Genomic DNA, 13,115 nt, shown 5'->3' with positions numbered 1-13,115 from the left:
AAAGCCATCTATTTCATTTTCAAAATCGTTTATATACAGCATAAAAAGAAGTGGTCCCAAAACCGACCCCTGTGGAACACCGCTAGTCACTGGCAGCCAACCAGACAAGGATCCTTTTATTCCCACTCACTGTGTCCTACCAATCAGCCAGTGCTCTAACAATGTTAGTAACTTTCCTGTAATACCATGGGCTCTTAACTTGGTAAGCAGCCTCATGTGGCACCTTGTCAAAGGCCTTCTGGAAGTCCAAATATACAACATCCACTGCATCCCCTTTATCTATCCTACTTGTAATCTATATCACCATAACCATATAATCTCCTCAAAGAATTCCAACAGGTTCATCAGGCAGGATTTTCCCTTAAGGAAACCATACTGACTTTGCCCTTTCTTGTCCTGTGTCACCAAGTACTCCATCACCTCATCCTTAACAATTGACTCCAACGTCTTCCCAAACGCTGAGGTCAGGCTAACTGGTCTATAGTTTCCTTTCTGCTGCCCTCCTCCTTTCTTAAAGAGCAGAGTGACATTTGCAATTTTCCAGTCCTCTGGCACCACGGCAAAGTCCAATGATTTTTGAAAGATCATTTCTAATGCCACCACAGTCTCTTACCACCACCTCTTTCAGAACCCTAGGGTGCAGTTCCTCGGGTCTGGGTGACATATGTACCTTTAGGTCTTCCAGCTTTTTGAGCACCTTCTCTCTTGTAACAATAACTGCATCCACTTCTCTTCCTTCACACACTACAACATCAGGCATACTGCTAGTGCCTTCCACAGTGAAGACTGACGCAAAACACTCATTTAGTTCATCAACCTTCTCCTTATCCCCCATTTTTATTCCTCCTGCCTCATTTTCTAGTGGTCCTATATCCACTCTTATCTTTCTTTTATTTTCTACATACTTGAAAAAACTTTTACTATCTACTTTGATATTATTTGTTAGTTTGCTTTCATATTACATCTTTTCCCTTCTAATGATTCTTTTAGTTGCTCTCTATAGGTTTTTTAAAACTTTCCAGTCCTTTATCTTCCCACTAATTTTTGCTTTGTTGTATATCTTTTTTTTTTGCTTTTACAATAGCTTTGACTTCCCTTGTCAGCCACGGTTGTACAATTTTACCATTTGAGCATTTCTTCAGTTTTGGAATACACATGTCCTGCACCTTCCTCATTTTCCCCAGAAATGCACGCCATTGCGGCTCTGCTGACATCCCTGCCAATTTACTTTGGCCAACACCTCTCTGATACCAGTATAATTTCCCTTAATCCACTGCTACATCAGACTTTACTGTCTCCCTATCAAATCTCAAGTTGAACTCAATCGTATTGTGATCACTGGTTCCTAAGGGTTCTTTTACCTTAAGCTCCCTAATCACCTCCAGTTCATGACATGACACCCAACCCAGTGTAGCTGAACGTAGTAGGCTCAACAACGAACTGCTGTAAAAAGCCATCTCATAGGCATTCACCAAGCTCACTCCCGAGATCCATTACCAACCTGATTTGATTGTGACTACCATAACATTGCCCTTTTGACACCACTGTTCTATTTCCTGTTGTAACCTGTGGTCCACCTCCCAGCCACTGTTGGGAGGCCTGTATATAACTGCCATCAACGTCCTTTTACCCTTGCAGTTTCTTAACTCAGCCCACAAGGATTCAACATCTTTCTACTGACTTGATGCCATTCTTTACCAGTAGAGCCACACCACCCCCTCTGCCTACCTTCCTATCCCTCCAAAACAACGTGTAGCCTTGGACATTCAGCTCCCAACTACAACAATCATTCAGCCACGATTCAGTGATGGCCACATCATCATACCTGGCAATCTATAATAGTGTAAAAAGATCATCCACCTTATTTCTTATACTCTTTGCATTGAGATCGAGCACCTTGAGTACCGTATTTGCTACCCTTTTTTGATTCTGCATCCCTAATGTTTTGATACCCTGTTGTCTGCGACTGTGTCCCATCGCCTGCCTGCCCTTCCTGATAGTCTGGCTGCATGCTCTCTTTACTTTTTTACAATCCGTCCTGTCCTGAGTCTCAATCACTCCAGTTCCCACCCCCCTTCCAGGTTAGTTTAAACCCTCCCCAACAGCTTTAATAAACCTGCCCGTGAGAATATTGGTTCCCCTCAGGTTCAGGTGCAACCTGTCACTTTTGAACAGGTCAGACCTCCCCCAGAAGAGATCCCAATGATCCAAGAACCTGAAGCCCTGCCCCCTGCACCAGCTTCTCAGCCATACATTTATCTGCCAAATCATCCTGTTTCTACCCTCACTGACACGTGGCACAGGCAACAATCCAGAAATTACTACCCTGGAGGTCCTGCTTCTCAGCTTTCTACCTAGCTCTCTAAATTCTCTTTTCAGGACCTCTTTGCTTTTTCATCCAATGTCATTGGTACCAATATGTACTAAGACATCTGGCTGCTTCCCCTCTCTCCAAAATGTTGTGGACACAATCTGAGACATCCCTGACCCTGGCACCTGGGAGGCAACATACCATCTGTGTGTCCTGTTCACGTCCACAGAATCTCCAGTCTGTTCCTCTGACTATTGAGTCCCCTGTCACTACCACTCCCTTCTTCTCCCTCTTTCCCTTCTGCACGACAGACCCATGCTCAGTGCCTGTAACCCGGTCGCCGTGGCATTCTCCCGGGAGGTCATCCCCCACAAGAGTATCCAAAGCGGTATACTTATTTTCGAGGGGACTGGCCACAGGGTGCTCTGCTCTAACTGCCTATTCACATTTCCATTCCTCCTGACAGTCACCCAGCTACTCACCTCCTGCAACTTCGGGTGACGACTTCCCTGTAACTCTGATCGATTATCTCCTCACTCTCCTGTACAAGCTGAAGGTCAACCAGCTGCTGCTCCAGATCCCTAACACGGTCTCCAAGGAGCTGCAGCCGGATGCACTTCACGCAGATGTAGTTCCCAGAGAGACTCTGGTTCTTCCAGGACTCCAACATCCGGTACGAAGAACACACAACCGCCAGGTACAGTAAGAGAAGAACAAAACAAAACCTTAACAGAAACCTACCCAGAGCCCACACCTCTTCCAAGCCGAAGCCTCCTTTGAGCCAAAACCTGATGTTTCTACTCTTGCCACTGGCCTACCCCCAACAATGGCCACCCTGACAATGGTTGCTCTGCTTGTCCCTCCTGTACTTTTATTTAGTTTGCAGTCTTCTGCTCCTGCTGCTGATAGGGCCTCTGCAACGGGCAAACGCCTGCGAATCTCTCTTTTTAAACAAGTGTCGCCAACCTGCGAGAAACCCCGTCACAGTGCTCTGCACCCACCGCTGATAGGGCCTCTGCAATCGGGGTTCATATCCTGCCCCTGTCTGTCAGGTTTTGTTCGTTCCCTAGCTTTCTTCAACGTGCACGTGACAAGTAATTTCTAAATCAGCTGTAATAGAATGACGCAATGGCCTAATTCGGCTCCTTGTCGTATGGTGTTACGGACTAATGAATTCACCTCTGGGGTGAGGCAGATGGAGGAAGCTGACAGGTTGGGGAGCTCAGAGTCAGAAGCAGGTTTAATGTCAGTGGCATGTGTCGTAAAATGTGCTGTTTTTGCAACAGTACATTGCAATAGATAACCAAAACAAAAAAGAGAGGAAAATAAATAGTGAGGTAGTGTTCATGGGTTCATTGTCCACTCAGAAATCTGATGGTGGAGGAGAAGAAGCTGTTCCTGAGATAATGAGTGTGTGTCTTCAGGCTGCTGTACCTCCGCCCTGATGGCAGCAATTAGAAGAGGGCCTGTCCTGGGTGAATGGGGTCCTTAATGATAGAAGCCGTCCTTCTGAAGCTGTCCTCAATGCTGGAGATGCTAATACCCATGATGGAGCTGGCTGAGTTTACAACTTTCTGCAGCTCTGTGCAGTGACCCCTCCATACCAGACGGCAATGCAACCAGTTACTATGCTCTCCATAGTACATCTGTAGAAATTTGTGAGTCATTGGTGACCAAACCAAGTGTCCTCAAACTCCTAACGGAATATAGCTGCTGTTGTACCTTCTTTGTCAATATGTTGGCCCTGGAATAGTCCTCCTTCAAGGAGAGGGAGGGAGGAAGACAATCTTCTCTCTGGCTAGCAGCAATGATCTTACTGGGTCAGACAGACCCTGGCCATCTCCCCACCTCATTCAACCTCAATACAGAGCAGAAGACCCTGTGATAAAGACTGCTCTGTGAGAGGGCATTCCGGGTGCCTCGTGTGGCATTTTGTGACCACAGCTGAGTGCCGCGAATGGCTCTGGCCCCTGACGGTTGCCATGTCAGCATTGAGGAGTGTAATACTGAGGCTTCACAAAGCACTGCTCAGACTTCACCTGGGGTACTGGGAGCAGTTTCTTATCCGAGAAAGGATGTGCTGACATCGGGGAAGGCCCAGAGGAGGCTCACGCAAATGAAGGGTTAATTAATATATGAGGAGCATTTGAAGTCTCTGAGCCTGTAGTCACTGCAGTTTAGAATGAGGAGATCTCATTGAAACCTGTTGAATGTTGAAAGGCCTGGGTAGAGTGGATATGGAGAGGGTGCTTGCTACAGTGGGAGAGACGAGGAACAGAAAGCAGGGCCTCGGAGCAGAGAGATGTCCGTTTAGATCAGGGATGAGGAGGAATTTCTTCAGCCAGAGATGGTGAATCAGTGGAATTCATTGCCACAGATGCTGTGGAGGCTGTCACTGGGTATACTAAAAGCGGAAGTTCATACCTGTAGAGGGGGTGTGGAATCAGAACGGTCAGGTGGGGGGTCTCGGGTCAGTTTTCACACCTGTGGAGGGGGTGGGGAATCAGAATGGTCGGGGGGGAGGTTTCACACCTGTGGAGGGGGTGTGGAATCAGAATGGTCGGGGGGGTCAGTTTTCACACCTGTGGAGGGGGTGTGGAATCAGAATGGTTGGGGGGGGGTCAGTTTTCACACCTGTGGAGGGGGTGGGGAATCAGAATGGTCGGGGGGGGGTCAGTTTTCACACCTGTGGAGGGGGTGTGGAATCAGAATGGTCGGGGGGGGGTCAGTTTTCACACCTGTGGAGGGGGTGTGGAATCAGAATGGTCGGGGGGACGGAGGTTTCACACCTGTGGAGGGGGTGTGGAATCAGAACGGTCGGGGGGGGGTTCAGTTTTCACACCTGTGGAGGGGGTGTAGAATCAGAATGGTCGGATGGGGGTTCAGTTTTCACACCTGTGCAGTTGAGGGTGGGGGGGGGCAGTTCTCTCAGGTCGTTACTGTTGGGCAGCTCATGAATGGCGCTGTGGAATGGGAGAGTGCTCTCGTGAGAGGGTCTGTGTGTGTTGAGATCAGTATTTTAATATTTGTGCTGTTTGACCATAAAACCTGGGAGCAGAATTAGGCCATTCAGCCCATTGAGTCTGCCCCACCATTCCATCATGCTGATTTATTATCCCTCTCAACCCCATTCTCCTGCCTTCTCCCCCCGTAACCTTTGACACCCTAGTCAAGAAACTATCAGCCTCCTTCGGTCCCGGACTCTGTTTAGGCCTTTCAGTGTCTGATGGGTCTCAGTTAGATTCTCACTCCCCCTTTCATTCATTTGAATTCCAGCAAGTACAGGCCCAGTGCCATCCAACGCAGCTCATACATTAACCCTTTCCTTCCCAGAAACATTCTACTTTTGTCCCAATTTAGTTCTGTTGTTCTCAGTAGATAGTTGGCGTTTGTAGATAACTGGAAGACACTGCCTGTCCTGTGTTCCTGTAGAATTTTGTGTGTTGATTTGGAAGTTGTGTCTTTCTGTCTCATCAAGTTGATTCCAAGAACCTGTTGTTGTAATGAAACATGACCCACTACTGACTCTCCCGTTCCAGGTGGGCCAGTGCTTTTCAAGCATGTGAAGGTCGTTCACAACTCCCAGGAGCTGAACGGGACGCAGCGGGTGCTGCTCGATGACGTCCTCACTGCCCAGGAGTGTCGGGAGTTGTACCGCGTGGCCAACGTAAGTGGCCTGGTGCGTTGTCTCTCCGTCCCCGTCAGCGACACAGCCTCAGAGCCCATCCTTACTTCCAGCCCTGTCTCTCCTGTTTCTGTAGAGAATCGCCACGGAGGGGGACGGCTACCGAGGGAAGATGTCCCCTCACACACCCAATGAGCGCTTTGAGGGAGCAACAGTGTACCGGGCCCTGACGGTGAGACACGTTGTCAACTGTTCACTAAAAACAAAGCTGAGCTTAGCTGTTGTCTGCACGATGTTCCCTCTACATGAGTCCACTTGAGCAGCGGTCCCCAACCACCGGGCTGTGAGGAAACGATATGAGTCAGCTGCACCTTTTCTCATTCCCTGTCAGGCACTGTTGAAACATAGAAATATAGAAAATAGGTGCAGGAGTAGGCCATTCGGCCCTTCGAGCCTGCACCGCCATTTATTATGATCATGGCTGAACTTGAACATAGGGTTACCAACTGTCCCGTACTTGCCGGGACATCCTGTATATTGGACTAAATTGGTTTGTCCCGTATTTCCCCCGCTACGGTAGAGCATTCCTATGAAACCTTTTGTGCTGAAATGGCGTAAAGCAAAGAAGCAATTACCATTAATTTATACGGGAAAAATTTTTGAATGTTCCCAGACTCAAAAAAAACTACCAAATCAAACCAAATAACACATAAGACCTAAAATAACACTAACATACAGTAAAAGCAGGAATGATATGATAAATACACAGCCTATATAAAGTAGAAATAATGTATGTACAGTATAGTCGGGAAGATGAAGGCAAAACCGATTTGTGGGGAAAATATCGGCACGTCACGCATGCGCACGCAGGTGCCCGCGCAAGGCTTCATGGTCATGGTAGTTCTTCCTGGGGTAAAGTGTCCCGGGATTTGACTGCTACTTTTGTCCCTTATTTGGGAGTGAGAAAGTTGGCAACCCTAACTGTAAAAGACATGTTGAGGTGAGTTTAACCCCACTTGAACACCCCCCCCGGTCGGCCGGTCCGCAAAAATATTGTCAATATTAAATTGGTCCGCGGTGCAAAAGAGGTTGGGGACCCCCGCACTTGTGCATAGGCGCAGGGAAACTGACAGCGTCACAGGCGCAGGGAGACTCACAGGCGCAGGGAAACTGACAGCGTCACAGGCGCAGGGAAACTGACAGCGTCACAGGCGCAGGGAAACTCAGCGTCACAGGCGCAGGGAAACTCACAGCATCACAGGCGCAGGGAAACTGACAGCGTCACAGGCGCAGGGAGACTCTCAGGCGCAGGGAAACTGACAGCGTCACAGGCGCAGGGAAACTGACAGCGTCACAGGCGCAGGGAGACTCACAGGCGCAGGGAAACTCACAGCGTCGCAGGTGCAGGGAGACTCAGACTGACAGTCCTAGTCCTGATGCTCCTGTACCTCCTTCCTGACGGTAGTGGTCAAAGAGATTGTGGGATCCTTAATGATACTTTGTGCCCTTTACAATGATCCTGGTAAATGTCACCATTTGGGAGGAGGGAGATCCTGGTGATCGTCTCAGCAGTTTTTACTGTCCTCTGTAAGTTCTTGCTGTTCGATGCCTTGCAGCTTCCGTACCACACAATGATGCAGCCGGTCAGGACAGGCTCGATGGTGCTCCTGTAGGAAGTTGTTGGAATGGGGTGCGGAGCCTTGCAATTTTTCAGTCTCCTCAGTGTAGAGGCTGCTGTGCCTTCCTGACTGGTGAGGAGGAGTTGTGGGTCTAAATTAGATCATCCATTATGTGCACTCCAAGCAATTTAGAACAGTACAGGCCCTTCAGCCCACAATGTTGTGCTGACCCCTTAATCATACTCAACATCAATCTAACCCTTCCTTCCCACATAGTCCTCCATCTTTTTATCATCTGTGTTTGAGTCTGTTGAATGCCCCTACCACCACCGCTGGCAAGACATTCCGTGCACAAAACTTAGCCCTGACATACCCCGATACTTCCCTCCAATCACTAAAATTATGCCCCCTTGTATTAGCCTTTTCCATAAGACCTTAAGATACAGGAGCAGAATTAGGCCATTTGGCCCATCGAGTCTGCTTTGCTATTCAATCATGGCCGATCCTTTTTTCCCCCTCCTCAGCCCCAGTTCCCGGCCTTCGCTCCGTAACCTTTGATGCCGTATTCAATCAAGAACCTAGCAATCTCTGCCCTACACCTAATGACCTGACCACAACTGCATGTGGAAATAAATTACACAAATTCACCACCCTCTGGCTAAAGAAACTTGTCTGCATCCATTTTAAATGGACAGCTCTCTATCCTGAAGCTGTGCCCTCTTGTCCTAGACTTGCCCACGATCAGAAATATCGTTTCCACATCTACTCTGTCTCGGTCTTCCAACATTCAAAAGGTTTCAATGAGATCCCCCCCCTCCCCCATCCAGCGAGTACAGACCCAGAGCCGTCAAATATTCCTCATATGATAACCCTTTCACTCCTGGAATCATCCGTGTGAACCTCCTCTGAACCCTCTCCAATGCCAGCACATCTTTTCTAAGATGAGGGGCCCAAAACTGTTCACAATACTCAAGGTGAGGCCTCACCGGTGCCTTATAAAGCCTCAGCATCACATCCCTGCTCTTGTATTCTAGACCTCTTGAAGTGAATGCTAACATGGCATTTGCCTTCCTCACCACCAACTCAACCTGCAAGTTAACCTTTAGAGTGTTCTGCACAAGGACTCCCAAGTTCCTTTGCATCTCCAATTTTTGGATTTTCTCCCCATTTAGAAAATAGTTTGCACATTTATTTCTACTACCAAAGTGCATGATTATAAATTTTCCAACATTGAATTTCATTTGCCATTTTCTTGCCCGTTCTCCTCATCTGTCTAAGTGCTTCTGCATTCTACCTGTTTCCTCAACACTACCTGCCCTTCCACCAATCTTCATATCCTCTGCAAACTTAGCAACAAGGCCGTCTATTCTGTCATCTCAATCATTTATATACAGCATAAAAAGAAATAGTTCCAACAGCAACCCCTGCAGAACACCACTAGTCACTGGCAGCCAACCAGACAAGGATCCTTTTATTCCCATTTGCTGCCTCCTACCAACCAGCCATTGCTTTAACCACCTTAGTAACTTTCCTGTAATACCATGGGCTCTTAACTTGGTAAGCAGCCTCATGTGTGGCACCTTGTCAAAGGTCTTCTGAAAGTCCAAATATACAACATCCACTACATTTCCCTTTATCAACCCTACTTTTAATCTCCTCAAAGAATTCCAACAGGTTCATCAGGCAGGATTTTCCCTGAAGGAAACCATGCTGACTTTGTCCTATCTTTTCCTGTGTCACCAAGAACTCCATCACCTCATCCTTAATTTGAGGTCAGGCTAACTGGTCTGTAACAGTGGTCCCCAACCCCCGGGCCGCGGACCAGTACCGGGCCGCGAGGAAACGGTATGAGTTAGCTGCACCTTTCCTCATTCCCTGTCACGCCCACTGTTGAGCTTGAACGCACGCGAGGTCATTACCCGCACGTCATCCATGTCAGCGTGGGAAGAAGATCAAATCCTCGAGCTTGTAAATGATGGCGGGCTGAAAAGTATGTTTGACATAACATCTCTGCTGGCATTCTGGATCAAAGTCAAGGCTAAATATCCTGAGATAGCCACGAAAGCACTGAAAACGTTGCTTCCATTTCCAACATATCTCTGCAATGAATGCAGCAAAAACTAAATTGCGGAATAGACTGGACATAAGGAACCCCCTTCGAGTATCGCTGTCTCCCATCACCCCTCGATAGGACCGTCTTGTCGCAGGAAAACAAGCCCAGGGCTCCTACTGATTCAGCGATATTGGTGTGTTTCAATGATTTTATATGTTCATACGGGGAAAATATGCACTGTGTGTTTAATATCCAAACGTTACTTAAAATGTTATGATGCTATTGAATTATAAGTGACTTATATAACCATATAACAATTACAGCACGGAAGTAGGTGATCTCGGCCCTTCTAGTCCATGCCGAAAGCTACTCTCACCTAGTCCCACCGACCTGCACTCAGCCCATAACCCTCCATTCCTTTCCTGTCCATATACCTATCCAATTTTTCTTTAAATGATAATATCGAACCTGCCTCTACCACTTCTATTGAAAGTTCGTTCAACACTTACTTCAAGCTCCCCGTCCTCCCCTGATGATTGACTTATCACTATATTCATGCGAGGAAAATATGCGCTGTGTGTTTAATATTAAATTCGTTAGATAAACCCTTTTAGAAACGAAATTGAATGTATTAGCCCCTTATTACCAATATTCCGGTCGTGATGAACACACCCCCCCCCCCACCCCGAACAGAATCGCCAAAAACGATTTGCAGAGAATAATATCGGCAGGTATACACATGCTCAGGTCACGCATGCGCACTGGTGCCCGCGCAAGGCTTCATGGTCATTGTAGTCTTTCTCACAGTAAACCCAACGTATTTTTTGACTGCTACTCTTGTCCGTTGGCAACCCTACCCCCCTCCCCCGGGTCGGCCGGTCCGCAAGAATATTGTCAATATTAAACCGGTCCACAGCGCAAAAAAGGTTGGGGACCACTGCTCTATAATTTCATTTCTGCTGCCACCCTCCTTTCTTGAAGAGTGGAGTGACATTTGCTATTTTCCAGTGCTCTGGCACCATGCCAGAGTCCAATGATTTTTGAAAAATCAATACTAATGCATCCACAATCTCTTTCAGAATCCTAGGGTGCAGTTCATCTGGTCCAGGTGACTTATGTACTCTTAGTCTTCTCCATTGTAATAGTAACTGCGCTCACTTCTCTTCCCTCACACCCTTCAACATCTGACACACTGCTAATACCATTCACAGTAAAGACTGAAGCAAAGTGCTTATTTAGTTCACCTGCCATCTTCTTGGCCCCTGTTATTATTTGTCCAGCCTCGTTTTCTAGTGGCGCTATATCCGCTCTCATCTCTCTTTTATTTTTCATATGAAAAAGCATTTACTCTTCACTTTGATGTTGTTTGGTAGCTTGCTTTAATATTTCATCTTTACCCTTCTAATGAGTCTTATAGTTGCTCTCTGTAGGGTTTTAAAAGCTTCCCAATCCTCTATCTTTCTTCCCTAGGAAAAAGTCTCTGGCTATCCCCTCGATCTCTGTCTCTGATCAACTTGTACATCTTTATCAAGTCACCTCTCATTCTCCGCTCCAAAGAGAAAACCCCTAGCTCACTCAACCTCTCATCATAAGACATACTCTCTAGTCCAGGCAGCGTCCTGGAAAATCTTTGCACCTTTTCTAAAGCTTCCACATCTTTCCTATAATGCGGTGACCAGAACTGAACACAGTATTCTGAGTGTGGTCTAACCAGGCTTTTAAAGAGTTACAGCATTACCTCACAGCAAAAACATCAACATAAATCTTTGAAATTTATGCAGGGAACTTTCAGGAAAACAAAACTCCATTTTAGTACAAAATGCTGGTGTTGTAGCGAGGTAGTGATTGGAGTTGTGCTGGGTTCTTCCAGAACCGAATGGTTGAGGAAAAGGAGCTGTTCCTGAACCTGCTGATGTGGGACGTGAGGCTCCTGTTCCTCCTGTGCGATTGTAGCTGTGAGAAGATGGCCTGTTGGGGGTCTTTGATAAATGCTGCCCTTCTTGAGGCAGCATGCCCTGTAGAAACTAACAGTGCTGGGGAGAGATGTGCCTGTGACGTTTTGCTCAGAGTCCACTGCACTATGCAGCTTTTTAATTTCCTGCACATTCAAATTGCCGTACCCAGGACATGATGCAGCCTGTCAGGGTATGTTCAAAAGTACTTCTGTGGAAGCTTAAACACGCGGGATTCTGCAGATACTGGAAATCCAGAGCAACACACAAAATGGTGGAGGAACTCAGTAGGTCAGGCAGCATCTATGGAAAAGAGTAAACAGTCGATGGTTTGAGCCAGTCAAACCAGTCTTCAGGACTGGAAAGGAAAGGGGAAGATGTCTGAATAAAATGGTGGGGAGGGGTGGGAGAAGGGAGGATAGTGAAAAGGTGATAGATGAAGCCAGGGGTTTGGAAAGATAAAGGGCTGGGGAGGAGGGAATCTTATTCAAGTACACCACAGGAGAAAGGGAAGGAGGGAGGAGGGAAGCTGGGCGAGGTGATAGGCGGGTTACATGAGGTAGGAGGCTAGAATGGGGAATAGAAGAAGAGGGGAGGAGGAGAGAAAAAGTTCGTATTACTGGAAGAAGAAATCAGTCTCTGCCATCAGGTTAGGGAGCACCTGGAGAGAAGATAAGGTGTTGCTCCTCCACCCCAAGCGTGGCCTCATTTTGGCACAAGAGGAGGTGACGGACCGACATGTTGGAATGGGAATTAAAATGTTTGATCCCCGGGATAGGCAGGAGCAAATGAGGTACTTGAGTATAAGAAATGCAAGAGAACACTTCAGAAAGAAATCATGGGGGCTAAAAGAAGACATGTGGTTACCCTAGCAGACAAAGTGAAGGAGAATCCTTAGGGAATCTACAGGTATGTGAAGAGCAAAAGGATTTCAAGGACAAAATTGGTCCCCTGGAAGACCAGAATGGTAATCCATGCATGGAGCCAAAAGAGATGGGGCAGAGCTGAAATAGATTTTTGCATCTGTGTTTACTCAGGAGATGGACACAGAGTCTATGGAATTGATGTTGTGCCACAGCGAGGTCATAGACCCTATACAGATTACGGAGGAGAAGGTGTTTGCTGTCTTTGGGTGAATTAGGGTGGATAAATCCCCAGAGCACGACGAGGTGTTCCCTCGGACTCTGTGGGAGGCAAGTGCAGAAATTGCAGGGCTCCAGCGGAAATATTTGAAACGTCTGTTCAAGGGGAACATGAGGGGAGTTTCTTCACTCAGAGGGTGGTGGGAGTGTGGAACGAGCTGCCTGGGCAAGTGCTGGATGTGGGGATGATTTTAATATGTGGATAGGGTACAGTGGGCCATAATCTGGGTGCAGGTCGACGAGACTAGGCAGATTAATCTCGCATGGACCAGATGGGGCTGTTTCTGTTCCATGACTCCACAGATACTGGCCTGCCTTCCTCGTGACTGTATCAGTATTCTGGGCACAGAACAGGTCATCTGATAGGTTAATGCCCAGGAGTTTAAAGCTACACCCTCTCCACCACCGATTTT

The 13,115-nt window shown here is 47.3% G+C and overlaps 1 protein-coding gene across 2 annotated transcripts in view; it reads left to right on the top strand.

Annotated features, from left to right (window-relative positions):
• The window catches only part of p3h2 (prolyl 3-hydroxylase 2), a 118,302-nt gene that overhangs the window by 93,989 nt on the left and 11,198 nt on the right, over positions 1 to 13,115 (top strand). For both annotated transcript variants that reach the window (XM_072254862.1, XM_072254861.1), the window contains exons 9-10: positions 5,851 to 5,978; positions 6,073 to 6,168. In XM_072254862.1, the coding sequence (XP_072110963.1) occupies positions 5,851 to 5,978; positions 6,073 to 6,168 (224 nt within the window). The remainder of the gene's footprint in view (positions 1 to 5,850; positions 5,979 to 6,072; positions 6,169 to 13,115) is intronic.

The sequence above is a fragment of the Mobula birostris genome, chromosome 4, assembly GCF_030028105.1.
Source record: "Mobula birostris isolate sMobBir1 chromosome 4, sMobBir1.hap1, whole genome shotgun sequence".
Classification (NCBI taxonomy): domain Eukaryota; kingdom Metazoa; phylum Chordata; class Chondrichthyes; order Myliobatiformes; family Myliobatidae; genus Mobula; species Mobula birostris.
This window is presented reverse-complemented; position numbering and strand designations above follow the sequence as displayed.